Here is a 27,111-nt window from a genome sequence, read left to right on the forward strand (position 1 = left end):
TCTCCTTTTTATTTTCTCTTATACCTTCGCTGTGTTGTTTTCTCTTATACTTTTGCTGCATTAATCCTGCACTGAAGGATTAAGGTTCCCTGTGGTTATCTGGAGGGCTTACAGAGGTTTGCTCTGCACTTCCTAAAGGTGGGTGAAACCCAGCTACTACCAGTGGGACAACTCCCCTCCCACCCACTTCCACTTTCCTCCTCCTCTACTCTTCCAAAGACCAAGGCTCTTTCACCAAAATATTCAAGAGTCCCTACGTAGGCATCCGTTCATGTGCCTCTGTAGCTGGAAACACTCCAGGGTAGAGCACATTTCCCCTTTTCTTCTTGTTAGGAACTTACTCGCACTAAGCACTGAGTGTATCCTTCCAGGAGTCCCGATATGTGCATGTGTGCCACTGCATAAAAATACTTTCACCTTTATTACTGTATCATAAAAATTTAAATAAAGAATCCCACCTATGTACATATCGCTCTTTTTTAAAACACCCGATACAAATAGTTGGTTGGTTTTCAAATATTGATGCTATTTTTCCTTTTAGAGTCCTTAAATGCACTGGAAGACCAAGATTTAGATGCCCTCATGGCAGATCTGGTAGCAGATATAAGTGAAGCCGAACAGAGAACCATCCAGGCTCAGAAAGAGTCCTCTCAGAATCAAGGTCACTCAGCACTTCTGGAGGCCTCAGATGGCCAGGGTACAGCCCCAAGAGGTTATGGAGCAAATGCTGCTGCTTTTGATGTTAGCGACTACGAGGAAGCTTTACCACCTCCACCAGCAGATCCCATGCTAGACCTTCTACCCCCTCCACCTCCTCCTCCTCCTAAACCTCTCTCTAAAGTAAGTCCACAGGAGCCAAGATGGCAGCACCATTGCTATTCACTTACTACCCATCACCTTGGACTTTCCTTGAAGGGACAATTACATTTGTATGCCTAGACCTCTGAGGTACTGAGGAAGAAAAAAAAAAAAGAGGATTGTGTGTTTATTTCAAATCCAGAGAGGCTTCAGGAGCAGTGTTGTCTTAATCTGTTTTCCGTCGCTGTAACTGAATACCACAGGCATGTAATGTATAAAAGAAAAAAGGTCTATTTAGCTCAGAATTCTGAAGGTTGGGGAATATGAAAGAATGGTTCTGGCAGCTTCCCAGTTTTTAGAGAGGACTTTCTGCTCATAGCCCTCTTGATTTTTAAAAGTACCACTGGGTCTTACTTTTTAATCCTCCACAAGGGAATTAAACTTCAACATGTGTTTTGATGAGGATATCTAAAGTGTAGCAAATGCGTATGAAGAACACATTAAGACTAAATATAGTATTTATCATAGCTTGGGTAAAAGTAACATTTTCATGTGCATATTCCTTAATAATATTCAAACTTCAGAGGACATGTTTCATTAACTTTGCATGAATTAAGAAATTGATTTATGTGTTTCATTGTCCCTGTTCTTAGTCCAGAATATAGAAAATAATAGTTTTAATTTGAGCTAAATTGAATTATGGCCTCTGGCCACTCTTTTCAATAGGGCAGAGACCATGTATCTTTGGAATTCCTTCATTGGGGAGGGCAAAAACAGATAATAAATGTTTGGTATTTATAAATTGTTAAGCTTTGTAAAATAACTACATTGTCATCATTTGGCATGTTAATTACATGTCTTTCAAAAAAAGAGTAAAAACACTTTGAAGACTTTTTCTTAAATGGGCCCCTTAAAAATATTTCCAAGTGAGAATCCAGCTCAGTGTCCTGTGGGTTCCCATTGTGCTGAAAGATGGTGGTTGGTATCATTCAAATCATCGTAATGGTCCTGGGAATGCCTACAATTGTAAATGTAAATCACATGTTAAATCCACACATTACCACACTCATTGCTACCTTGATTAAGACAAAGCAGAGGCCGCTCAGGGGTGGAGGGGTCATGAATTCCTTGAAAGTAAAGACAAAGTTGAATGTGCAGGTAGAGACTTACTAAGTTCCTCACTTTCAAGGTTCCTAAAGCTGTGGCACTCAAAATTACTTCAGAAACCAGTGATTTGTAAAGAGATAATTCTACTTTTAAACGGTGGAGATGTACCTGGAACACTTTGTTTCCTTATCAGTATAAATAAACAATTCAAATCCTTATCAGTATAAATAAACAGAAGATAGATAGATAGATAGATAGATAGATAGATAGATAGATAGATAGATACATACATACATACATACATACATATATACATACATATGTACATAGATAGATAGATACATAGATAGATACATAGATAGATAGATAGATAGATAGATAGATAGATAGATAGATAGATAGATAGATAGATAGATACAAACATACATACATACATACATACATACATACATACATACATACATACATACATACATAGGTAGGTGGATAGACAGACAGACAAATAGATTGGTAGAAGAGCCATTAAAAGTCAGTGGTATTTAGATGCATAAGAATATCTCACACTCTTTGCTGATGCTCCTATGTGTTCACTGGTGGGGCATTTCATTTATTTTATTTTGTTTGTTTATTTTGTTTTGCTTTAAACGTTTTGTGATTTATAAGGTTAAGCTTGGGCTTTCCAAACTAAAACATAGGCTGTTAAGGACCCTGTGAAGCTTCTAATAAAAGCCTGTCCTCTAAGTAGATCCCATAGTCTGAGGATTGGTACAGTCTTAGGAAGTGCTCACCTCCCGTAGGGTGGATGCCTTAACAGAGTCTGTAGGTCAGTGTCCACATTACTTACTTCTCTGCTGCTGTGATAAAATACTACAACCAAAGCAGTTTATGGGTTTATTTTAGCTTATAGTCCTATAGAGAAATCCTATCATGTTGGGGGAGACCCAACAGAAGGCTACCAGAGCAGGAAGCTAACTGATCACATTCTAGTCACAGGATAGAAGCAGAAAGCCAACTGGGAGTGGGACAAGGTCATACAAAGCCCACTTCGACCAATGTACTTCCTCCAGCAAGGTTCCACATCCGAAAATCTATTACTTCCCCAAACAGCACCACCAGCTAGGGACAAAGTTCAATTCTTGAGGGATATTGCTTCATTCACACTAACACAGCCCCCTGTTCTATGAGCTGAGCGCAGAATAGCATGTTCTAAGAATATGAGACAGTTGTTGAAGTCATAGTCTCATCTTTTTGAATCCTCAAGGCTATCCACAGCAGTTGCTCTCTACATATTCAAGTGGAATATTTTAGCCAGAGGTGTTACTTACATTCTGAAAATGGAGGGTGTGAAATTTGGTTATTTTGTTACTCTAAATGGACTAGGTCCTAGCACCAGCACACCGTTTCATACTGGTGTAATTTATTGGATGCTGTCTTGCTGTTTTACAGGAGGAAGAAGAAGCCCTAGCAAAGGCTGATAAGATTAAGTTGGCACTGGAAAAGTTGAAGGAAGCCAAGGTTAAGAAGGTAAGCTATCAAACACATCTGCATAGAGTAGTTAAATTAATGATGTCATATTATAGTTACTGGTAAACAGTAAAATAACATGTTCACGTGCCTCTGGGAATACAGGTCAGTTGTAGGTTATCTGCTTAGCATGTACAAGACCTTAGCTCTAACATTGTCATTGAAAGAAAACTCAACATCCATGTTGACCACAACATTGGGAGTCTGAGGTCCACATCATAAAAAAAAAAAAAAAAAAAGAAAGAAAGAAAGAAAACTCAAGTAGCACTTTCCAAATAATATTTTTTTAAAATTCTCCACACAGTGAAATGACACCATTTTAACATCATTTAGCTAGTTTGTGATTTCTAGGTAAGGAACCTGCCTCCATCCATTTCTTGTAAGGGCTTTCGCTGCTCCATGGCAAAGAGCTCCCCACAGTGAGAGCAAGAGTGTCCAAAAGGGAAGGCATTTGATTACCTCACATGTGACTTTTTGTTGATTTACACATACTTTTTCCCATGAACCAGGAGAGTGGGAGTAGAAATTCCCTTTAACAAGAAAGAAAAAGGTCTTTGGTTTTGCTACTACCTAGGCAAGGGCCTTCTCATTTCCATTTTGAGAATTTAAAATAGTTCATCCTGGACTCCATTCCCTGAGGGATGCTCTCTGGGGTCTTCCATAGCTGTCTGCTTATAGCAGGTGGTACACTCTCTGGGCATGCTTTAATTGGGTCAGACCTCAGCATCCCTTGACCTCACTTGTGCGCAGGTTTTTGTGTGTGTGAATTTTATGCCCCTTGGGCAGCCTCTAGACCTTAAGCTTATCTAGTTGTCTCCCCATGAATCAAACATTGGCTCTGTTGTTTAATCTGGTTTTTAATTTGTGTAAGCTTTGAGTGATCTGTTCCAAACCCTTCTTATCAGTTAGCCTATAATTTTCTTGAACATTTTTGTAGAGCATAGGGTGTTTGAGGAACGTATGTGTTGTATTCTACCTGTATCTAACCTGACAGAACACTATATCTACTATTAAGATGCTAGTTAATTTGTTTAGTTAATGAGACAAGTATTCAGTCTGCATCTTATTTCAACTGAAGCATCCGTCCTCTCTCACTAAGGTGAATTGTCTTTGTCACATCAATTCTTGAATGAAGAAGTTGTATATATGGTGAACAATTCAGTAAATATCCCTTGGCTAACCCCAAATCCAGACTTTCAAGGCTCATATGCGAAGATGTTTTCCAGATAGAGCTGGTTCCATTCATTGCAAATGTCAATCAATTTCTTGTTCTCTGCATGCATGTGTTAGCTCTTCCTCACCGTGACAAGCACCTCAGATAATGAACTGGACTAGTTACTTTCCTCGTTGCTGTGACAAATGCCCAGCAGTAGGAGTCCTAGAGAGGAAGAGTTGACTTTGGCTCTCCATTTGAGCTTGTAGTCCAGGATAGCAGGAAAGACATGGAAGCAAGATAGTCAGAGGCTGTAAGAGCAGGAGCATAAGGTTCTGTGGTCAAGGGGCGCCTGCTGTCTGGAAGCAGAGAGAGATGAATGCTGAAACACGTGAGCCTGTCATGACCAGCTCCAGCCATAACTACATATATCCTGCACCACTCAGGTCAGGAGGGAAGAATTGCCATGCTGTTGTCTGAGATCACCCTTTCCACTGGAATACCAGTTTGCCTTCTCCGCTCATGTCTCCATTATCTAAGAGCGCCCCCCAGGGGCTGCCCATCTTGTACAGTGAACCCAGACCCCTTGCAGTGCCCTCCCTCCTATCTCTGTGTGATGTGGCTGCCATTATCTCCCTTGCCTCAGTTCTATCCATCCCTCCATCCCTCCCTCTCTCCATCCCTCCATCCCTCCCTCTCTCCATTCCTTTCTCCCTCCCTGCTGTCTTTCTACATTTACCTTACTGTAACTACCTGTCCTTGTAACTGTCCTTCAAATAAGTCCTTGTTATGGCACCTTTGTACCTACCTGTCCCTTCCACTCTTGCCCAGATTCTCACTGGACTTTTCCCTGTCTTTCCTTTATGTATTCAATCACCTTTTAAGTGAGAGTGTCCCCATAACTGTACACATTACTCCCTAAAATTCTCCTCAGTGATTTATCATCACCTAATGCACTAGCCACTAATTCATTACCTATATTCACTCTGAGTCTCCATGGAAACCCTCTAGAGGCTTTATCTCTTTAACATTGCAGCCTGATGCTGAAAGACCCCCGAAGTGGGGAGACCCTCACTCAAGTCTCAGGATGACCTGACCCCCCAAGAACTCACGAGAGACCAATCTTGATGCAATCAACAAGTTTATTGATAGGGATGACAGAAACCAGTGCACTGGGGTCAAGACTCGTATCCCGAGCAGGGGTAGAGGAGTTCCACCTTGAATGGTTGGAAGAAGGGGTATTTAAATGAAAAACCATACCGAATCCCAAGGAAGAACCTCCTGTTTCTCATGATTGTTACCGAATCATAAGGAAGAACCTCCTGTTTCTCATGATTGTTCTTTAAGATTTTAATCTAACTTTATGGTTAACCAGTTCCTGCTACTATGGTCAGCTGCTATTATGGTCAGCTGCTGTTATGGTTAGCTAGTTTCTGGAACAAAGTGGCTGAACCAGCTGGTGCAATTACTCTTTCTGTGATCAGCTAGTTTCTGGAACAGGCAGTTCCAGGGCCCGCTTTTGGCTTCAACTTTTGTCTAGGGGGCAACTTTAAACTTTTTCCTTTCAATGCTATAGAGGAGTTACCGGTGTGCACAATGGCAAGCAAGTCCAGTGAGATCATTTCTCATTTTGAGCTAAATTCGAGCCAAATACAGGGAAGAAAATTAAACCAGGTCCAGTATGGTGTCTCAAGCCTCTTATCCTGGCACTTAGAATCCAGAGGCAGGAGGACTACAGATTCAAAGCTACCCTAGACTACAACCCCAAGTCCAGACCCAGCTAGGACTACACAGCAAGACCTTCTATTATTATTATTATTATCATTATCATCATCATCATTATTATTAATATCACTGTCACCATCACCAACACCAACACCAACACCACCACTACCACCACCACCACCATCATTATCTTTTAAAATCCAGATGCATGAGCCAGAAAAGGAAAAAAAAAAAAGGAAACCAAAAGTATTGCTAGGTAGTGCCGGAGCCACTGCTCACATTCATTGGCAATAATGAAGACTCCCTGGGAAGGTAGTTCTTGAGCAAAGTCCTCAGCAGCAGGAAGCAGCTAGATACACAAGGCAGTAGTAAAGGGGATCCCCAAACAGAAGTGAACGTTGATGAAGCAATGCACATCTTATGCTCAAGTAACCCTTAGCTTGACGAGATGGAACAGAATAAACGACTGTTGACCACAGTTCATTGAGCTACTGAGTAAAAGGAAAGGAAGGAATTGATGTTATAGTGGCCTGTGGGAGCCATATGAGCTCATAGGTAGCAGAGTGAGTTTGGACTATGTCTTAAGCTTTTGGGGAGCTCTAATTTGGAAAATAGGAGACTAATGAATGGTTTTAAAAATCTGTACTGGCAGATTCATGGAAAATGAATTGTAGGGATGCGCAAGTGATCTGTGACAGTGTTGGCTGACCTGGACTAGGTGGGTGTCCTGTTCCTTCTTAAGTGTCCCATGTGTGACTCTCCCAGGTGGCTGCATTTGGGTCAGAGAGACTATGTTCCTTAAAATAAGGACAGTTGCTCTATCAAGAGCATACAAGTGGCTATGCTTCCATGGTAGAACCACCATACACGCTCCCAAGGAACATAAATTATAGTAGAGAATGACAGTGGGAGGACTTGTTCTAGATTGTTCTAGCACAGATGAGCATGTGTTGGCTTAAGGTACAAATGAGTGACACGTGTGGATATACTGAGAGGCTGCAACAGGAGGATCAAGAGAAGCCTGATCACACTAGGAAACCCTGTCCCATAAAACCCCAAGGACTTGGGATATCCTCAGTGGTAGGATGTTTTTCAATCATGCGCAAGGGCCTGAGCTTGATCCTTATCCCCTCAAGAGAGGGAAGAAGGGATGGAGGGAGAAGGAGTAAGTTTTAAAAAGTCATAATTACACACTTTTAAATCACCAGACTATTTATAACTGAGGACCACAATTGTGTGATTTTAGAAAAGAAATTAAAAGAGGCGTGTCTCTTTCAGGAGACAGTGGGACAAGGAGCAGACGAAGTAGGCTTGATGTGGCTGGCCTGTGGAGACCATGGGGCCTTTCAGCATCTCCCAGCCATCTACCAGAAACAAGAAAGCTTTACTCCTTTTAGTTACAGTGACTTATGGCAGTAAATATGGGGGTACGATCTGCTCGGATCCATGGGAGATCCAGAACAGAGCACTCAGCAGTAGAGAAGGAAGGAGGGTTCCTGACTCTCCAACTGTATTTCCTAAGACATGGCCCTGTGTGTGACACAGCACATTAAGTAAATAATTGAAGTGCTCTGAAGTTGAGGAAAATAACTTCGAGTGGTTTTTTTATTAGATATATTTCTTTACTTACATTTCAAATTACTTTGAGTGTTCTGAACCATGAAAATGAGTTAGAGGAAGAAGGCTAAGTAGGAAGATCACTCTTAACCCAAACTTAAACCCAAGTTCAAGGGCAGCTTGAGTTACACTAGGAGACCCAGTCTCATAAAAACACAAGGGTTTCCCCCCCGATTAGAAGTATGAGCTCTTAAGGATCTGGCAGAATACTGACATTATTTTGAACTACAAATGATGTACAAAGCTTTGGCGGCAAGCTTTGGAAGCCGGAAACACACTCTGACTAATTTGTTAGTTTAATTTATTCTAAAGCTCCGTTACCAAAGAACAATTCCATTTGTAAATCTTATTATAGAAGTCCAAAAATGTAATTTGCATGATTTAAGGCTAAAGTACTTCCCATTTAATAACTTGCAAATACACTTGATCTTAGCCAAAAGGCCGAGAAGCGATAATAACTTGCAAATAAAAATGAGGTTTCATTACCAAGGCATGTGGTCCCATAGAAAATCACGTGATGAATCACATAGCATCATGGTGAGGTGGTGCTATTCCATAGAAAATCACGTGATGAATCACATAGCATCATGGGGAGGTGGTGCTATTCCATAGAAAATCACGTGATGAATCACATAGCATCATGGGGAGGTGGTGCTATTCCATAGAAAATCACGTGATGAATCACATAGCATCATGGGGAGGTGGTGCTATTCCATGGAAAATCACGTGATGAATCACATAGCATCATGGGGAGGTGGTGCTATTCCATGGAAAATCACGTGATGAATCACATAGCATCATGGGGAGGTGGTGCTATTCCATAGAAAATCACGTGATGAATCACATAGCATCATGGGGAGGTGGTGCTATTCCATGGAAAATCACGTGATGAATCACATAGCATCATGGTGAGGTGGTGCTATTCCATGGAAAATCACGTGATGAATCACATAGCATCATGGTGAGGTGGTGCTATTCCATGGAAAATCACGTGATGAATCACATAGCATCATGGGGAGGTGGTGCTATTCCATGGAAAATCACGTGATGAATCACATAGCATCATGGGGAGGTGGTGCTATTCCATGGAAAATCACGTGATGAATCACATAGCATCATGGGGAGGTGGTGCTATTCCATGGAAAATCACGTGATGAATCACATAGCATCATGGGGAGGTGGTGCTATTCCATGGAAAATCACGTGATGAATCACATAGCATCATGGGGAGGTGGTGCTATTCCATGGAAAATCACGTGATGAATCACATAGCATCATGGGGAGGTGGTGCTATTCCATGGAAAATCACGTGATGAATCACATAGCATCATGGGAGGTGGTGCTATTCCATGGAAAATCACGTGACGAATCACATAGCATCATGGGGAGGTGGTGCTATTCCATGGAAAATCACGTGATGAATCACATAGCATCATGGGGAGGTGGTGCTATTCCATAGAAAATCACGTGATGAATCACATAGCATCATGGGGAGGTGGTGCTATTCCATAGAAAATCACGTGATGAATTACATAGCATCATGGGGAGGTGGTGCTATTCCATAGAAAATCACGTGACGAATCACATAGCATCATGGGGAGGTGGTGCTATTCCATAGAAAATCACGTGACGAATCACATAGCATCATGGGGAGGTGGTGCTATTCCATGGAAAATCACGTGATGAATCACATAGCATCATGGGGAGGTGGTGCTATTCCATGGAAAATCACGTGACGAATCACATAGCATCATGGGGAGGTGGTGCTATTCCATGGAAAATCACGTGATGAATTACATAGCATCATGGGGAGGTGGTGCTATTCCACGTTGGCACAGAACCCCTCTGCAGCTTGCAAATGTGGTAGAAACTGTGAAGAACCATGAGTGTGATTTCTTCCTATTCATTCACTTAATGTTTCTAAACTCTACAATTATGGACATTCATAAATACATACGGATTAAACTTAGTTTGCTGTTTGTGCCAAAAGGAAGCCTCTTCCATCATTATGAAACTATGTGGTTTAACAACGTCTCCCTCTGTGTAAAAATGAAAGGAAAACATAGCATGCTTTCCTTTCTAAAGCTCCTCTAAGCATAAATGAAGTGTGGTCAAATGTCATGATTTTTCTTTATCATAAATAATGCTTTCAAAGTGTTTCCCAGGAATGTAACTATTCTACTTCCATAATTCTCAGCAAAGAACAGAATGTATGCCCACCACAAAAAAAAACAAAAAACAAAAAAGTCCCAACTCTAGTCAAGCTAGAGAGAATGAAGTCATCATGGCAGACCAGTCTAAAGTGACATTTGCCCCCCTCCCTATACCATCAGACTATTGAAATATAATTAACCTTAAAGAATTAAAATTTCACCAATAACCCCATGCAGAAGAGTTTAAAACTCTGACCAAAAGCAACTTGGGAAGGGAAGGGTTTATTTGACTTTACATCAAGATCAGGAAAGATCTTTGAGAGAAGTCAGGTTAGAATTGAACGCAGGAACCTGGAGCCAGGAACTATGGGGAAAAAAATGCTGCTTGCTAGCTCACTCATTGGCTAACTCACCAGTGTATTCATGTTCAGTTAGTATTTTACACAGTCTAGTACTGTCTCCCTAAAGAATGATGCCACCCACCGTGGGCTGGGCTAACCTGTATCAATTAACAATTAAGAAAGTCCCTTACAGATAAGTCAACCTGATAATGACAATTACTCAATTAAGAATCTTTTTTCAGGTAATTCTAGCCTGTCTCAAGTTGTCAGTAAATGGTTACAACCAGAGGAAGAACCTTCCTCAGGTAGAGACTTTATACAGTTATGAGACTTTATACACTTTATGAGATATCTTATAGGTTGGACAGGAGTCAAAGCAACAACAAGTCAATGATGGGCAAGGCTATGTCTTAGCCAGGACTGTTTAATTATGCAAACCTCTTACCAACACCCTAAACAATGACTTGGGGGCCTCTGAACCCCTTTATTTCTTTTTCTTCCCAGTATGGCCTTACTTAATAAATCTTTTTTTTTTTCTGCTCTTCGCTTTAATTGGTACACTGGGGACAATGGCAAAGCCTAGCTTATAGAGGCTGCCATAGCCTAAAATTTCCCTTAACAATAGGACTTCAGTTGTAAAGATACAAGAAGATCTTTTCATTGAGAAATGCTGCTAGCCCTAAAAATAAAATGAGAACAAAAAACGGAAGGATGTTGGGAAAATGAGAAGTGAGTGCTTCTTCGGTTCTGTTTGTTTACTGTCTCCCCACCAGAAATCAGCACCTTGAAACTGGGCCAAGGGCTTTGTTTATTGTCTGGTTTGTGTTTTGCGAATCTGTTTGTCCTCCTGTGTTTTTCTGATATATAAAGAGTTCACAGTGAGGTTTGAGGATGCATTCTACTTTTTAACCATATTTCTATTTGGTCTTTGAGAGTTTCAGGCAAATATACAAAGTAATTTGGTCATATTAACCCCCATAATCCCATCTACATCCCTTCCAAGGTCCTCTACCATATCCCATCCCAACTTCATGTCCCCTTTTTCACAACTCACTGAATCCAGCCAGTGCTGCCGGTATGCATGTATACACAGGCCCATCCATTGAAGAATGGACAACCTACCAGGGACCATATCCCTGAAGAAACCGACTCTTCCCCTCCCAAGTATCATCAGCTGATAATAGCTTCTTAGGTAAGGGTAGGACTTCATGAACGCCTGTCCCATGCTAGAACTTTGTCCTGATCCTGAACAAGTTTTCTGCAAGCAACTGCAGCTGTCAGTTCACACGTACAGCAACCCTGTCATGTCCAAAAGATCTTTTACAGCAGTTGTCCTCAATACTTGGCTCTCACAACCTTTTCACCTCCCCTTCCTCAAGCTTCACAAGGCTGGGTGTTATATAGATGTCTATAAATATTGTAAATGAACATGTACAATATATATAATGCTAAGCACTCAGAGTCACTTATTCAATGTACTTTGACCAACTGAGTTATGATCCACCGATGAGAGTCAAGAGCTGCATTAATCTATGGATAAAAAGATACAATTTTAGAAAGCAGTTTAATGCTACATCCATTTATTAAAATAATAGAAGTAGGTTTTCCTGGGGCCCACCATCCCTTCAGGCTTGGGGTCTTGGTCCAGTTTACAGTACCAAGCATTGGTTCTGTCCTATGGAGCTGATTTTTAAATCCAATCGGAAAGTGGTTGGTTACCACCCATAACAATCATGCCACTACTACTGGTGAAGAAAAGTCAGCAGTGTCACCCGACTGTGAGCCCCGTGAGCTACAGTAACCACAGCCTATCGAGATAACCACAGGATGGATTCCTAATGTTCAGCGATGGAACAATAGCAACGCTGACACCTTCAGCTTCACAGACTGCCCCAGTTGCCGAAACTAACTGACTGTTCTGTGGCTTCCTCTTCAGCTTGTAGTTAAGGTGCACATGGGTGACAACAGTACCAAGTCACTGATGGTGGATGAGCGACAGTTGGCTCGGGATGTTCTCGACAATCTTTTTGAAAAAACCCACTGCGACTGCAATGTGGACTGGTGCCTTTATGAAATATATCCCGAATTGCAAATCGGTAAGTCTCCTCCCCACATCCGGGTTGCACTTCAAAAGCCCGTTTTATATGGGTTTTAGACTGTTTCGATCTTTTGTGTCAATGTCTCAAGGAATGACATGTGTCTCTGCCCTCATCTGAAATAAATCCTTGTTTGTTTGTGGCAGACCCTCGGTGGGTAGAGGGTAGCCAGGCTTTGGGTGATATAGAGTTCATTACTGTCATCTTGCTCCAAAAGGGAAAGAAAGGGGCAATGTGGTTCATCCTGCTACATGCTTAGGAAGCTCATCAGACCCTGGGTCTGTAGCTAATATTCCTTTAAAGATTGCTTCCTTGAAGCATAATGTGACTGCCAGACCTTAAAGCTATGCTAACTTCTCCCTCCACTGTCCAAACTTGACTGATCCACAATTTCTCAGCCCAAGGGAGCAAAGGGCAGTGAAATAAGTTGATGGCTTTTCTTTCTTTTTATCCTTTCAGCCATTTAATAAATTCTCTGCTCTGTTCCACTCATCCTCAGGGCAACGCTGTCTCCCAAGAGGGCTGTATGAAATTCAGGATTACCTGCTTTTGAGGCTTTAGGGCAATCTTTTCTATAGGAAATGGTCCACATTAAAACTGTTCCTTAACCAGGCATGGTGGCACATGCTGGTAACCCCACCCCTGGAGAGGCTGAGACAGGAGGAGGATGAGTCCCAGGCTAATCTGGGCTACATAGGGATACTCTATCTCAAAACTAAGTCAAAAACCAAGAGACAACAGAACAAGCAGAAGCCTTGATGTTCCCTGCAATTCTGAGTGAGAAAGCAGAGAAGGAATGACTTCCTTTCCTGTCCAGCTTGGCTCAGGTGCTCACCGATTGTCCTTAGAGTCTTAGAGCCATAGCTTAGGAGTTTCACAGTCAGAGACTACATCCTCGTCTGTCATCCCACAATATTTACCTCTGCTAAGAATGTTTTCAAAGGAAAGACAAACGCTAACAATTAAAAAGTAGGATAACTAACTATGGCCCAAAATACTGAAACTTCAACATTTATCATACTTTTATGTGAAATAAATTTAAAACCTGACAGATTAAAAATAGTGGGAATGGCACGCTGTTGTTCACAGGGCAGGCACTGAAGTTCCCCAGTTCTCCTGCCTCTGTACAGCAGGCAGTGCAGAGACATGGGGCCAGGTCTGGCAAGGAAATAGTAGATTGGGGACAACATGCACAGGGGCCTGGAACTGTGCCGTGTGAGAAGGAAGATAGGACCTGAGGAGAGCCCCAGTAACCTTTATGGGTCGTTAACGTAGCACCCAGCTCCCTCAACTTCAGATACCTACCCCTTTTTCAGAGCATATGCCTTTGGCTGAATAAATTCAAACCCCAGTAAGTAAGGGCTGCCAGTCCTTAGAAACCTTGTGAGCTTGTGTGCTTACCTCAGTAATAGACTCTCATCTGAAATATCTTTTATTTCATCAGAGAGAATTTTCGAAGACCATGAAAATGTTGTTGAAGTCTTATCAGACTGGACAAGAGACACAGAGAACAGAGTACTGTTTTTGGAGAAAGAGGAAAAATATGCTGTGTTTAAAAACCCTCAGGTAAGATGGCCCACATTTCATTAAATGATGTTACGAAGGAAGAAGTTTTTTGTCACCTGTGTACTGACCAAACCATAATCTCAGGAAATCTCACAAGGGTGTTGCTTTCAAATAAATACAAACTTGGAAATACTTAAAAGATTTAAAAAGAAAACTCTTTTTTCTCTATTTTTTTCATTCAAAATTCAAAGCATATCTGTTTGCTATTGTCTAACCCTCCTCTTGAGTCTGAATTTTTATTAGACTCTATTAACCCAGTGTGCTTTGATGTACTATAGACTGTTAATTTTTTTCTATTGAGTGCATATTTATTGCCTATTGACACTGTAATAATGAAAGTGAGCAGTACAAGGAGGTATGAGATTCATAACCCGCCACCATAGTTTTAAAAGTTATGATGAAGAGAGGAAGATTTATTTACAGTTTGGGCCAGAGTTTGTGAAAGAAAAAGTACTTCGTTTCTCTTTACCTTTTCCATGGCAGAGCTATATTTTATGGAAAAGGTAAAGTAAAGGCCAGGAAATATACATGGATAGATTTAGAATGGTGTGAACTCTGACTGAGATACCCATCCACTCTGCTGATGCAGCCTCAGCCCATTCCTTCTCTCTGCATGGGGAGCTTACATAAACCACCCCATGCATCCTGTCTTTCACAGGGTCCCAACCGCACTGTTTCAGGAGCACCTGGGAATGTAAAATGTATTGAGATTTCCTTAGGCAATTGACACAAACAAACAAACAAGACAAACATTGTTCTTATATTTTAAAGTACATCCCTCAACTTATATTTCAGGATGCCCCTGAAAAATCTAAGCCTTTCTAGGAACAGCCTCAAGCAACTGGAATCACATGAGAGACACCACATAACCAGAGTACCAGTCTGTGCTGCCTGTTACTACAGACATAGTGAACAGAGACAAGGATTGAATTTTTAGTTTACACTGAGTTACTCAGAAAGACAGCAGTCTGGTAAGGTAGACAGCCAACATCCCAAAAGGATATACTTTGTAGGGAATGCTAAAAAGGCAGTTAAGCATTCAAAAGCGTAGCCCTGTCCCTCTAGTCAGGGGCCACTGACTCATTCACCTTACTGGGCTTCTCTGCACCCTTCCTGTGCTACCACAGTGCCCTGTGTAGCAGAGTTCGTCACCACACAAGGCTGTTTAGTCTCCTATTCCTCCCAGGCCACATCTAGACCAAAAGCTGACTCAGCAGTGTGCATGCTAAGCTCTAGTTTACAATGTCAGGTACCCACGACTCTTTACATAAAGGACCTCTATCTATCCTTCCTGTCCCATTACATTTTTTTTTCAATTCTAAGACTGTTACTGATGGAAGAGATCTCCAACGTCATCCAGACACATTTCCGTTTTACAGAAGAGGAGACTGACTCTTGAATCAGTGGGAGCACAATTTGGAGAGTTGGAAGCAGGCTGCTTACGGGAAAATGTTCTTTCCCTTTGTGTGTTTTGTTATCGCTGTGGCCAAATACCAGGCCATAACCACTTACAGGAGAGAGGGCTTATTTGGCTCACAGTCACATGGGTTTCCATCCATTGTGGTAAGGAGGATAAGATGGAGCCTTCATGACATGGTCGACAGATTTAGTAGAATGTCTCTGCCATCCTCAACATTTGACTTCTATCTCCATGTCCGAGGCAGCTTTTTTCTAACAGCTCTTCCTGGGTAGCCGTTTCCTAAAAGCTCATGTAATCTGAGGGAAAGAGGTAAGGGCCAAGGGAATGCTTCTTTCTGTTCGACACCATTAGCCATAAATGAGCTGTGGTGACACTGAACTACAAGAGACTGAAGATGTGATGTCTATATAACAACCATGTACACTGTATTCAGGGCCATCGTTTTGCCAAACACCTTCACAAAACACCTTTTATACTGACTCCATGAGAATCCTGTGCAGGGACTGTGCCACGTGCCCACTGTTAGGAGGAGGAAGGCGGCGTACAGCCTGCTGTGGTGTCTGATGAAGCACTAGCATGCCAAGCATACAGTCAAACCCTAGCAAGCAGTCCAGTCTACGGACTTTACAAAGTGAATACTTCCCATCAACTGACGTCTCCAGGATGTCTTTTCCCAGTCTTTACTTCCCAGTATAGTGGCAGTCTGTATTCAGATATTTCCTGCCTTCATTTTCCCTTACTTTGGACTCTCTGTGTGAAACAGCATCATGTTCTAATTCACATTTATGTTTGGATTTCATTCCCACTTAACTTTCATTCACATAGGTGACTATAGCATCCATTTCCCATTCTCCCTGCTATTTGGTATTCCATCAGAAAACTAAACAAAAATATATGAATCCATGGTTGGCAGCCATGTGGCTTGTTTCTAGCTTGGCAGTTAAGTGGTAGTGATGATAGGAACTTCTCGTGTATGCTTTCAGCTGAACAAATGTAAACATTTCTCTTGCACATATATCTATTAATGAAATTACACGGACATAGATTATGTTTCTATCTAGCTGTGGCAAATCCTGATGAAGAATTTTCTGAATATTCTTTAGCTTGTCCCTCCCTTTATCATTGTATCATTGTATCATTTTTTTTCCACACCCATGTTCCTTGTTATTAATTTTCTGCTCCATTTTTCTTTTTTTTAATTTTCTATTCGATATATTTCTTTACTTACATTTCAAATGTTATTCCCCTTCCCTGTTTCCTCCACCCCCACCCCTCCCACTCCCCAATAGGGTATTCCCCCCATACATTCCCCTTACTGCCCCCCACATTCCCCTGCACTGGGGGGTCCAGCCTTGGCAGGACCGAGGGCTTCCCCTTCCACTGGTGCCCCAACAAGGCTATTCTCTGCTACATATGCAGTTGGAGCCCTGGGTCAGTCCATGTATAGTCTTTCGGTAGTGGTTTAGTCCCTGGAAGCTCTTGTTGGTTGGCATTGTTGTTTTATGAGATTGCAAGCTCCTTCAACTCTTTCAATACTTCCTCTAATTCCCCCCAAGTGGGTCCTATTCTCAGTTCAGTGGTTTGCTGTTAGCATTGACCTCTGTATTGGACATGCTCTGGATGTGTCTCTCAGGAGAAATCTATATCCGGTCCCTTTCAGCACGCAATTTTTAGCTTCATCAATCTTATCTAGTTTTGGTGACTGTACATATATGGGCCACAGGTGAGGCAGGCTCTGAGTGGCCTTTCCTTGAGTCGCTGTTCTAAACTATGATTCCATATCCTCTCCTGTGGATATTTTTTCTCCTTTTAAGAAGGAGTGGGAGCATCCGCATTTTGGCCATCCTTCTTCTTGAGCTTCCTGTGGTCTGTGGATTGCATCTTGGGTAATTGGAGCTTTTAGGCTAATATCCACTCATCAATGAGTGCATACCAAGTGTGTTTTTCTGTGATTGAGTTATCTCACTCAGGATGATATTTTCTAGTTCATTCCATTTGCCTATGAATGTCATGAAGTCATTGTTTTTGATAGCTGAGTAGTACTCCATTGTGTAGATGTACCACATTTTTTTAATCCATTCCTCTGTTGAAGGGCATCTGGGTTCTTTCCAGCTTCTGGCTATTATAAATAAGGCTGCTATGAACATAGTGGAGTATGAATCTTTGTTATATGTTGGAGCATCTTTTGGGTATATGCCCAGGAGAGGTATAGCTGGGTCCTCAGGTAGTACTATGTCCAATTCTTTCAGGAGCCTCCAGACTGATTTCCAGAGTGGTTGTACCAGTCTGCAATCCCACCAACAATGGAGGAGTGTTCCTCTTTCTCCACATCCTTGCCAGGATTTGCTGTCACCTGAGTTTTGATCTTAGCCATTCTCACTGGTGTGAGGTGAAATCTCAGGGTTGTTTTGATTTGCATTTCCCTGATGACTAAGGATGTTGAACATTTCTTTAGGTGCTTTTTGGGCATTTGATAATCCTCAGCTGAGAATGTTTTGTTTAGCTCTGTACCCCATTTTTAATAGGGTTATTTGGCTCTCTGGAGGCTAACTTCTTGAGTTCTTTGTATATTCTAGATATTAGCCATCAATCAGATGTAGGATTGGTAAAGATCTTTTCCCAATCTGTTGGTTTCTGTTTTGTGCTAATGACGGTGTATTTTGCCTTACAGAAGCTTTGCAGTTTTCTGAGGTCCCATTTGTCAATTCCTGATCTTATAGCATAAGCCATTGGTGTTTTGTTCAGGAAATTTTCTCCAGTGCCCATGTGTTCGACACTCTTCCCCACTTTTTCTTCTATTAGTTTGAGTGCATCTGGTTTGATGTGGAGGTCCTTGATCCACTTGGACTTAAGCTTTGTACATGGTGATAAGAATGAATCAAATTGCATTCTTCTATATGCTGACCTCCAGTTGAACCAGCACCATTTGTTGAAAATGCTATTTTTCTTCCATTGTATGGTTTTTAGCTCCTTTGTCAAAGAGCAAGTGACCATAGATGTGTAGGTTCACTTCTGGGTCTTCAACTCTGTTCCACTGATCTATCTGCCTGTCTCTGTACCAATACCATACAGTTTTTATGACTATTGCTCTGTAATACTGCTTGAAGTCAGGGATGGTGATTCCCCCAGAACTTCTTTTATTGTTGAGTGTAGTTCTCACTATCCTGGGTTTTTGATATTCCAAATGAATTTGAGAATTGCTTTTTCTATCTCTATAAAGAATTGAGTAGGAATTTTGATGGGGATTGCATTGAATCTGTAGATTTTTACTTGTGGCAAAATGGCCATCTTTACTATATTAATCCTGCCAATCCATGAGCATGAAAGTTATTTCCATCTTCTGAGATCTTCCTCAATTTCTTTCTTCAGAAACTTGAAGTTCTTGTCATACAGATCTTTCACTTGCTTGGTTAAAGTCACAACAAATGGTTACTTTGAACCTCTAGTTTTGCTGTTCTCAGCAGATAACGCACAGAAGTACTCCAGGGTCCAGGCTTGGAAGACAGGAAATAACTTAAGATTGCAGCTATTTTTATAACCTGGGTTTTTTTTAATGTCTATATCTAGGAAGCAGAGAAAGATGAAAACTGGCACTCCATTCACTTTCTTTCTGAGTCTAGTTTTAACAAGGAAGACTAACCATCATATAATACAGGTGACATGGAAACAGAAGGAAAAACAACTTGTGGGAGGAAAGGACAAGAGGAAGATAGGGACAGTGGGCTGTGGCAGTGCAATGGGATGAATAATAACAAAGTACAGTGACTTACATGAGTGAAAGGGTCCTGATGAAGCCCATTACTTCATATATGTACTCAACATTTTAATTACAAAAGATAAGCAAGGAAAGAAGAGAGAGAAGAGAAGGGGGAAAGAGGAGAGGAATGGAGGGGAGGGAAGGGAAGGGGAGGGGAGGGGAGGAAAGAGGAGAGGAAGGGAGGGGAGGGAAGGGAAGGGAAGAGGAGAGGAGGGAAGAAGAGGGGAAGGAAGGGGAGGGGAGGGGAGGGGAGGGATTGGAAGAGGAGAAGACTAGCAAGAAACACAGTGGGCATGCATAGCCTGACAATGTGATTTGATCCCTGCTTTCCACAAGGTGGCAGGGGAGGACTGACTCCTGATTCTAACCCCCCCCCCAATATCACAGAACTGCACGGTGTGACCTGTGCATTCGTGCACACACACACACACACACACACACACACAGAGAGAGAGAGAGAGAGAGAGAGAGAGAGAGAGAATAAGTGGATTAAATAAAAACTTAATAAAAACAGTGCATATCAGTTCTGAAAAATTATTAAACTATACAAAACTATAAAAGTGGATCATTAGAATCCCAAAGCTGAAATCTTCAATATTTGATGGAATCTATTATCAATTGCTTATCTGAGAGTAGACTTTAAAATAAAGGGAAGATTTGAGCTCGATTCCTAGGAACAACAGCCAGGAAGGATTCTTTCTACCGAACGTATGGTGTGCTTACACAGGTGTAACTCCTGGGCACCCACCAAGGGCCAGAATAGTGACTTCACATGGCTGGATCTGGAATCTAGTGCTGACTTTGTTATTTCAGTGTGTTCTCTGATCGAGGTTACATTCCACTCCTCAATTTGTAATGATACCATTGCTGCTGTCCCTGTCCACTGCAGCAGGAAATCCATTAGGTACACTGTTAATGTGACATATGAAAGGGGGTGGTTTGAGCTCAACCAAAGCATAGCACGCCTTTCCAATAAAGTTAGCCACAGTAAAATTTAGGTTTGTGGAGAGAAACCAGGATCTGCAAATTTGTAGGACAAAAGGTGCTTAATTGGGGAGTGGGGAGAATTCTAAAAAGATGTCTTCTCCTGACTGGGAAATGATAACCGATCACGCCATTTGAAAATGGGGGAAATGGTAGGAAAGGTCTTATCTGACCATAGTCTACCACTGAAGGAAGTCAGGGCAGGAACTCAAGTTGAGAACCTGGAGGCAGGCACTGAAGCAGAGATCATGGAGAACTGGTGCTTACTGACTTGCTCTTTATGGTTTGCTCAGCTTGCTTTCTTATACCACCAGGAACCACCTGCCAAGGGGTGGCACTCCCCACGGTGGGCTGGGCCCTACCACATCAGTCATTATCCAGAAAATGCCCTCCAGACTTGCTGACAGGCAATCTATCTGATGGAGACATGTTCTCAATTGAAGATCCTCTTCCCAGATAACCTTAGCTTGTGTCAAACTAACGAAAAACTAACCAGGACAGTTATTAACTACTTCTTATAAATGAAAAGCATTGAGAAAACAGGTTCCAGTTAATAAGTGGATGGGAATAGAAAAACACCATTCAAGTCTTTGAACTCCTTCCAGGTTGTCTGCTAAAAGTCACCAATGGTTCAGTGATGGTTCTTTTTATCACTGACAAGATAATTAGGTGTGTTCCATTGTGAGGGAAGCAAAGCATTAGAAAGCACTTGACTTTCAAGGGGACTTGTTACTAGTCTTCCACTTTCTCATGCCCGTGTTTCAAGTGAATCCTTTGTTGGGGCCTGTGAACTTTGCAAACCCAGAGAAGTAGGGTTTTTGTAAGTGTGCAGGGTGCCTTCTCTTTTAAGGGGTGGGAAAGCAATTGTAAAAGAAGCTATCCATTATCTACTGGATCAGATTTAGAAACAGAGGTGAACAATGCAGAAATTGATGTGGGTATATCCTTGAAGAGGCTTCCCACATATATCAAAACCTTAGACGTGGCTAACTAAGAGTGGCTCAGGCTTCCCCACTGTTAATCATCCTTAGCTTTGTAAAGGTATTGCATCTGTTATGAGATACTAGTATCTCCTAGCTCCTTCAACAGGCAGTTCCATGAAAGAGGGTGCTATTAAAATCCCTGTCCTGCAATGAAGGGGCTTAGCAAGTAATAACCAGTGAAGTGCTAAAGACAAAATTGTAACAAATCTGGTGTCAGCGGATCTTGCTTATGATCTTAGATTCAGATCACTCTAGACCGAAAGTTATTTGTCCTGTTCCACTAGCAGTGTCCCCTACAGAGCAGGTTATAGCAAAGTTGGAGCCAAGAAAATGGTTTATATTAAAAAAAAAAAAAACAAGAGCATAAACTCTTGATGCGTTCTTTGAACATGGTTTAACTAGTTGGCCACTTCCAGGTTTCTGAGATAAATCTTGCTCTGTTCTGACAATGACAATAATTTTACCAGTGTTTAAACCAAATAGAAGACCTAATAATCTCCAATAGTTCTTGAGGTCTTAACTTTGTGAAACATTGAAGTTTACTAGTTACACCCAATAATGTCTTTTAAAATGGAAAGCGGTAAACTGGAATTACTATTTTTGAAAATGAGTGTATTGACTTCACTACAAGCCAGTTTTGCTTAAATAGGAGTTGTCGAACAAAAATGTTCTGATAGCCATTCACAATGGGAGTCCTGGTATATGAATTGGACTATTGTACACTGACCTCAGTCAACAAGTACTTCTTCAGTGAGAGATTATTGATAGGAGTATCCAGGGAATCGGAAGATAAAGAAAGATAGGAAAGTTCTGGGTCAGGAGGTCTTGCACAAGTTATGTTTCAGTTTCATGCCAAGTAAACTTATTAAGAAGTACAAAAACTTATCTACAGCTTGTAAGGGGGAAAACAGCACACAGTTTGTGGGAAGATGTCATAAGATGATACAAAGACTAATGAAGCAATGAGTGTTGCACAAAAGGAACAGAAGGTGCACTTGGGTTCAAGTGCATCACAGATCTACCTCACAGGTAGCCTTGAAACGGATAGCTTTAGTCCCTACTGGGGAAAACCTTGTTTGCCAGGAACATTTACCTCTTGACTGGACCTTGCCATGTCTGTCCCTGTACAGGAATGCTGAGCTAGCTTCCCTTTATCCTTTCATCAGGCCTCTGAGGAAGCCTTAGATTGGCTTGACTCCCAGCAGTACCCATGAGAGCCATGAGATGTTTTTGCTTGCAGTAAGGCAGTGTCTATTTCTCTTTGGTAGCCTTTTAAAAATGTTTTGGTTTTTTGATAGTTTCATGCATATTTCATAAGTATATCATACATATAGTATTGATAAACAATATCCATTCACCCTTTTCCCAACTCCTTCCAGCTCTTACCTCAACTCTCTACCCACCCAACTTCATGTCCTCTCTTTTCCCACTACCCACTACTTTCTCTCACAAAAAAAAAAGTCCAGCTGTGTTGACTGACTACTCTTGGAGGGTGGTTGACAAACCAGCTGTCACTCTACTGAAGAAAATTGACTTTTCCTGCGATCACAGCAGTAGAAACCAAATCAAGACATTGCAGCAATCAAATCAACAGCAATCAAATGCCAATAGCTCCTTTGGCAAGAGTCGGATCTCATGCCACTCTCCCCTCTTCCGTGCTGAGATTTTGTCTGCCTTGAGCTTGTGCATGCTTGTGTACGCTAATGGCACAATGTCTGTGAGCTCATGTGTGTATCTGTCCTGCTGTGTCTGGAAAACGCTGTTTCCTTGAAGTTATCCACCGCCTCTGGCTCTTACAATCTTTCTATCCTCTCTGCCACATAGATCCTTGAGTCTTTAAAAGAGGTAAAGACAGAATATAGACATCCCTTCTAGAAATGAACATTCCAAAGTTTCTTATTCTCACGTTGACCAGTTTGTGCATCACTGTGTTATCATCTACTGCAAGAAGACGATTCTCTGATGAGGTTTGAGTGCTACATTGATCTCTGGGTATAGTGATAAGTCATTTTATTTTCATGTCCATTTCACAAAATAATAGTAGTAGTTTTTCCCATAGGGCCTAATGCATGTCTCACCTCAAGTTCTTGGCCTTATTGGCAGTATCAGGTATGGGTTCCATCTTGTGAAGCAGGCCTTAAGTCCAAGCAAAAGTGGTTGGTTGCTCCCATAACGTTCATGCCACTGTTGGACATATCTTGCCAGTCAGATAATTACTATTGCTCACAGCATTCATGGTTGAGATGGATTGATGGTCACTTTTCTCTCCTAGTGATGTGTCTAACATCTTCCAATTGTATGTCTAAGACCTTCCTGCACTGTGAATTCTAATTAGTAGGGACAAAGCTTTCAGTTGAGATAGATTTCTCCATGTTCTATGACTCAAATATAGGATGTCTTCATCTAAAATAGATTTTACTATTAGATTCTAGAGGGTAAAAAAATGTCATTAGCAACCTTCCATAATTTTAGGGAGTCTACGGGATGCCTTTGGCCAATGACTCAAAAAGATATAACTCATTCTGGGTACTGGGTGTTTTATTTGGTCTGGTTAGGGGTATCGTTGCCTCCCCCAGTATAGAGTAACTCCATTTAAGCTCATTTTATATACGTATATATTTTAGTAAGCTTCTACAATAGTATGTGTGCATGTTTTTTTTCAAAAGGACTTAATGTTAGTTATCCTCCTTATATCCCTCCTCCAGCCTATCCTCACATCCTCCACTCCATTTTTCTTTTTCTTTTTTAAAAAGATTTATTTATTTATTTATTTTATGTATGTGAATACACTGTCTACACCTGTTGCTATTTTCAGACACACCAGAAAAGAGGTTTGGATCCCCATTACAGATGGTTGCGAGTCACCATGTGGTTGCTGGGAATTGAACTCAGGACCTCTGGAAGAGCAGTCTAGTGCTCTTAACCTCTGAGCCATTTCTCCACCCCCCTCCCCAACACACACACACACACACACACACACACACACACACACACCATTTTTCTATAACACTTTCTATTTCCTCTTTCTTGAAAGAGTCCCTCTACTCCATGGTCTCTTACTAGTTCTCTAGCCTCGTTGGTATTCTGACTGATATATACACATATCCAAAATTCAAAGGCTAACATTCATATATGACAGAAAACATAAATTGTTTGCCTTTCTGGTTCTGGGTTACCTCACTTAGGATGACTATTTTCAGTTCCATTCATTTCCCTGGAAATTATACTTTTTAACAGCTGAATAGTAGTTCATTGTGCAAATGTACCATGTATTATTATCCCTTCATCAGATGATGCATTTCTAAACTGTTTCCAATTATTGGCTATTATGAATAGAGCTGCCATGACCATGAATGAGCAAGAAGTATTTCTGTAGTGTGTTATGGTCTGTCTAGGCAAACACTTGATGTTTTCTGTCATATGTGAATGTTAGCCTTTAAACTTTGGATATGTGTATATATCATTTGGAATACCAGCAGCCAGACTGCTCTCGTTCCGCTAGGCTAGGCAGTGGAATACTGAGACCAACAGAAGGTGGTGTTCCGGACCTTATAGGTACACTCTTGACTTTCCTCCCACATAAGCCCCTAGCTTTCAGTGCTCAACACTGAGGTTCTTGGCCTATGGAATTTAACAATTAAATGGTGTCACACATATTTTCTGTTAAGATCCTGCTTGAGCCTGGGTGGTGCAGCAGTCATTCCTATTGCTTGTTTAAGAGTAACAATAGTTCTTTTTTTATTCTTACATGGGAACACCCTCCAACAAAATCTCAAGTTCCTTGCGTATCCAGTGTAGTAATGAATACTTGCTGATCTGATTTCTTAATGTTTTATCTAGAATTTCTACTTGGATAATAAGGGGAAAAAAGAAAAGGAAAGCAATGAGAAAATGAATGCTAAAAACAAAGAATACTTACTTGAGGTAAGCTTCACTTTGCACAATGCAAAAAAATCCAAAAGAACATTTGCTGGAACTATTAAATTATTTGCTCAAACAATAATGGAAACTTCTGAAATAAACTATAAAATTTTAAGTTGCAGTTTAAATGCCAGTTGTTATCAAATGATAACAATATAGACAATTCAATGGGTTTTTTTGAGTCAGTTATAATAAAGTATGACTTTAGACAAAATAGTTCCCTTTTAAGAAATTGAATTAGTAGTATTCTTTCACTAAAAAGACATGAATCCTCATGAAACTCAATATGACATGTATGTCCCACTTCATGAAACTCAATATGACATGGATGTTCCACTTCATGACTCATTCTGACATGTATGTTCTATTTCATGACACTTACTGTGACATGTATGTTCCACTCATGAAGCTCAATATAAAATGTATGTTTTACTTCATTAAACTCACTGTGACATGTATGTTTCACTTCATAAAGGTTGCCATGACATGTATGTTCTACTTCATGACACTCACTGTGACATGTATATTCTATTTCATGACACTGTGACATGTATGTTCTACTTCATAAAGCTCGATATGACATGTATGTTCTACTTTACAACAATCACTGTGACATGTATGTTTCACTTCAGGAAGATTGCTATGACATATATGTTCTACTTCATGACACTCATTGTGACATGTATATTCTATTTCATGACATTCACAGTGACATATATGTTCCACTTTATGACACTTGCTGTGACATTTATTGTACTTCATGACACTCTCAGTGACATGTATGTTCTACCTCATGACACTCACTGAGATATGTATATTCCAGTTCAAGACACTCACAGTGGCATGTATGTTCCACTTCATGACACTTTCTGTGACAGATATGTTCCACTTCATGACACTTGGATGTGACATGTATGTTTTACTTTATGACACTCACAGTGATATGTATGTTCTGCTTCATGACTCTCACAGTGACATGTATGTTCCACTTTATGACACTTGCTGTGACATGTATGTTCTACTTCATGACACTTTCTGTGACAGGTATGTTCCACTTCATGACACATGGCTGTGACATGTATGTTTTACTTTATGATACTCACAGTGATATGTATGTTCTACTTCATGACACTCACAGTGACATGTATGTTCTACTTCATGACATTCATTGTGTCATGTATGTTTCATCTCAGAAGGGCTCTATGGAATCAGATGTAAGGATTTCCAAATCTTTTTCTTTGGTGTAGCTCTTCTAGCAGCCCAAATAGAAGTGTGGAGTCTTGAGATAGAGACATGACTTAGGATGTGACTCTGTGAGTTGTTCATGTGCTAATGGCTAGAACACACTTCTGTGAGCCTCAGTAGCAAATTATATAGGATCATCACACAGATTCAGAGAGATGAATACCCAGCACCTTTGATGGTCACCACTGGGATACACTCCACAAGTTCCTATTGTTGGAAGCTATTAAGGCAACTGGGATAAAACCACAGCTCTCTAGCAGGTCTCAGGTCACACATGGGATCTTAGAGTCCCAGGCAAGTTGGCATTATTCACTCCCAATGTAGTGTTGATCTGTCTTGAATTGATAGACTTTTCTCTCAGAAGTTCAGATCTGGTGAGGAACACAGCATCTATGGAGTCAGTTTATTGACTCTAAACAGTGCCATATTCTATTCCCCAGTGGGCTTACCTCCTACTGTGTTTATATTCCTTGCCATGTTCTAGAATCCCTAGGCCAAAACTGGAGCAGGTTCTAGAACCTTGCTGCCACCCCCAAGGTCCTGGTCTAGTTCCGAACTCTAATGCATGTCAACAGAGGCCCAACAATGGAAACGAGCCATCCCTTCTGCTCCACCCATAGACTCTAGAACAGTGGTTCTCAACCTGGGGGTTGAACAACGCTTTCACAGGGGCCACCTAAGACCATTAGAAAACATTTCTGATGGTTTTCCATCATTAGGT

At 41.1% G+C, this 27,111-nt stretch overlaps 1 protein-coding gene across 3 annotated transcripts in view; it reads left to right on the forward strand.

Moving 5' to 3' along the window:
- The window catches only part of Apbb1ip (amyloid beta precursor protein binding family B member 1 interacting protein), a 91,626-nt gene that overhangs the window by 46,729 nt on the left and 17,786 nt on the right, over positions 1 to 27,111 (forward strand). For 2 of the 3 annotated variants that reach the window (XM_039095818.2, NM_001100577.1), the window contains 5 exons: positions 542 to 840; positions 3,352 to 3,429; positions 12,355 to 12,514; positions 13,959 to 14,080; positions 25,065 to 25,148. In XM_039095818.2, coding sequence (XP_038951746.1) covers positions 542 to 840; positions 3,352 to 3,429; positions 12,355 to 12,514; positions 13,959 to 14,080; positions 25,065 to 25,148 — 743 coding nt within the window. The remainder of the gene's footprint in view (positions 1 to 541; positions 841 to 3,351; positions 3,430 to 12,354; positions 12,515 to 13,958; positions 14,081 to 25,064; positions 25,149 to 27,111) is intronic. The other variant, XM_039095819.2, reaches the window with a different exon arrangement.

Source organism: Rattus norvegicus, chromosome 17, assembly GCF_036323735.1.
Source record: "Rattus norvegicus strain BN/NHsdMcwi chromosome 17, GRCr8, whole genome shotgun sequence".
Classification (NCBI taxonomy): domain Eukaryota; kingdom Metazoa; phylum Chordata; class Mammalia; order Rodentia; family Muridae; genus Rattus; species Rattus norvegicus.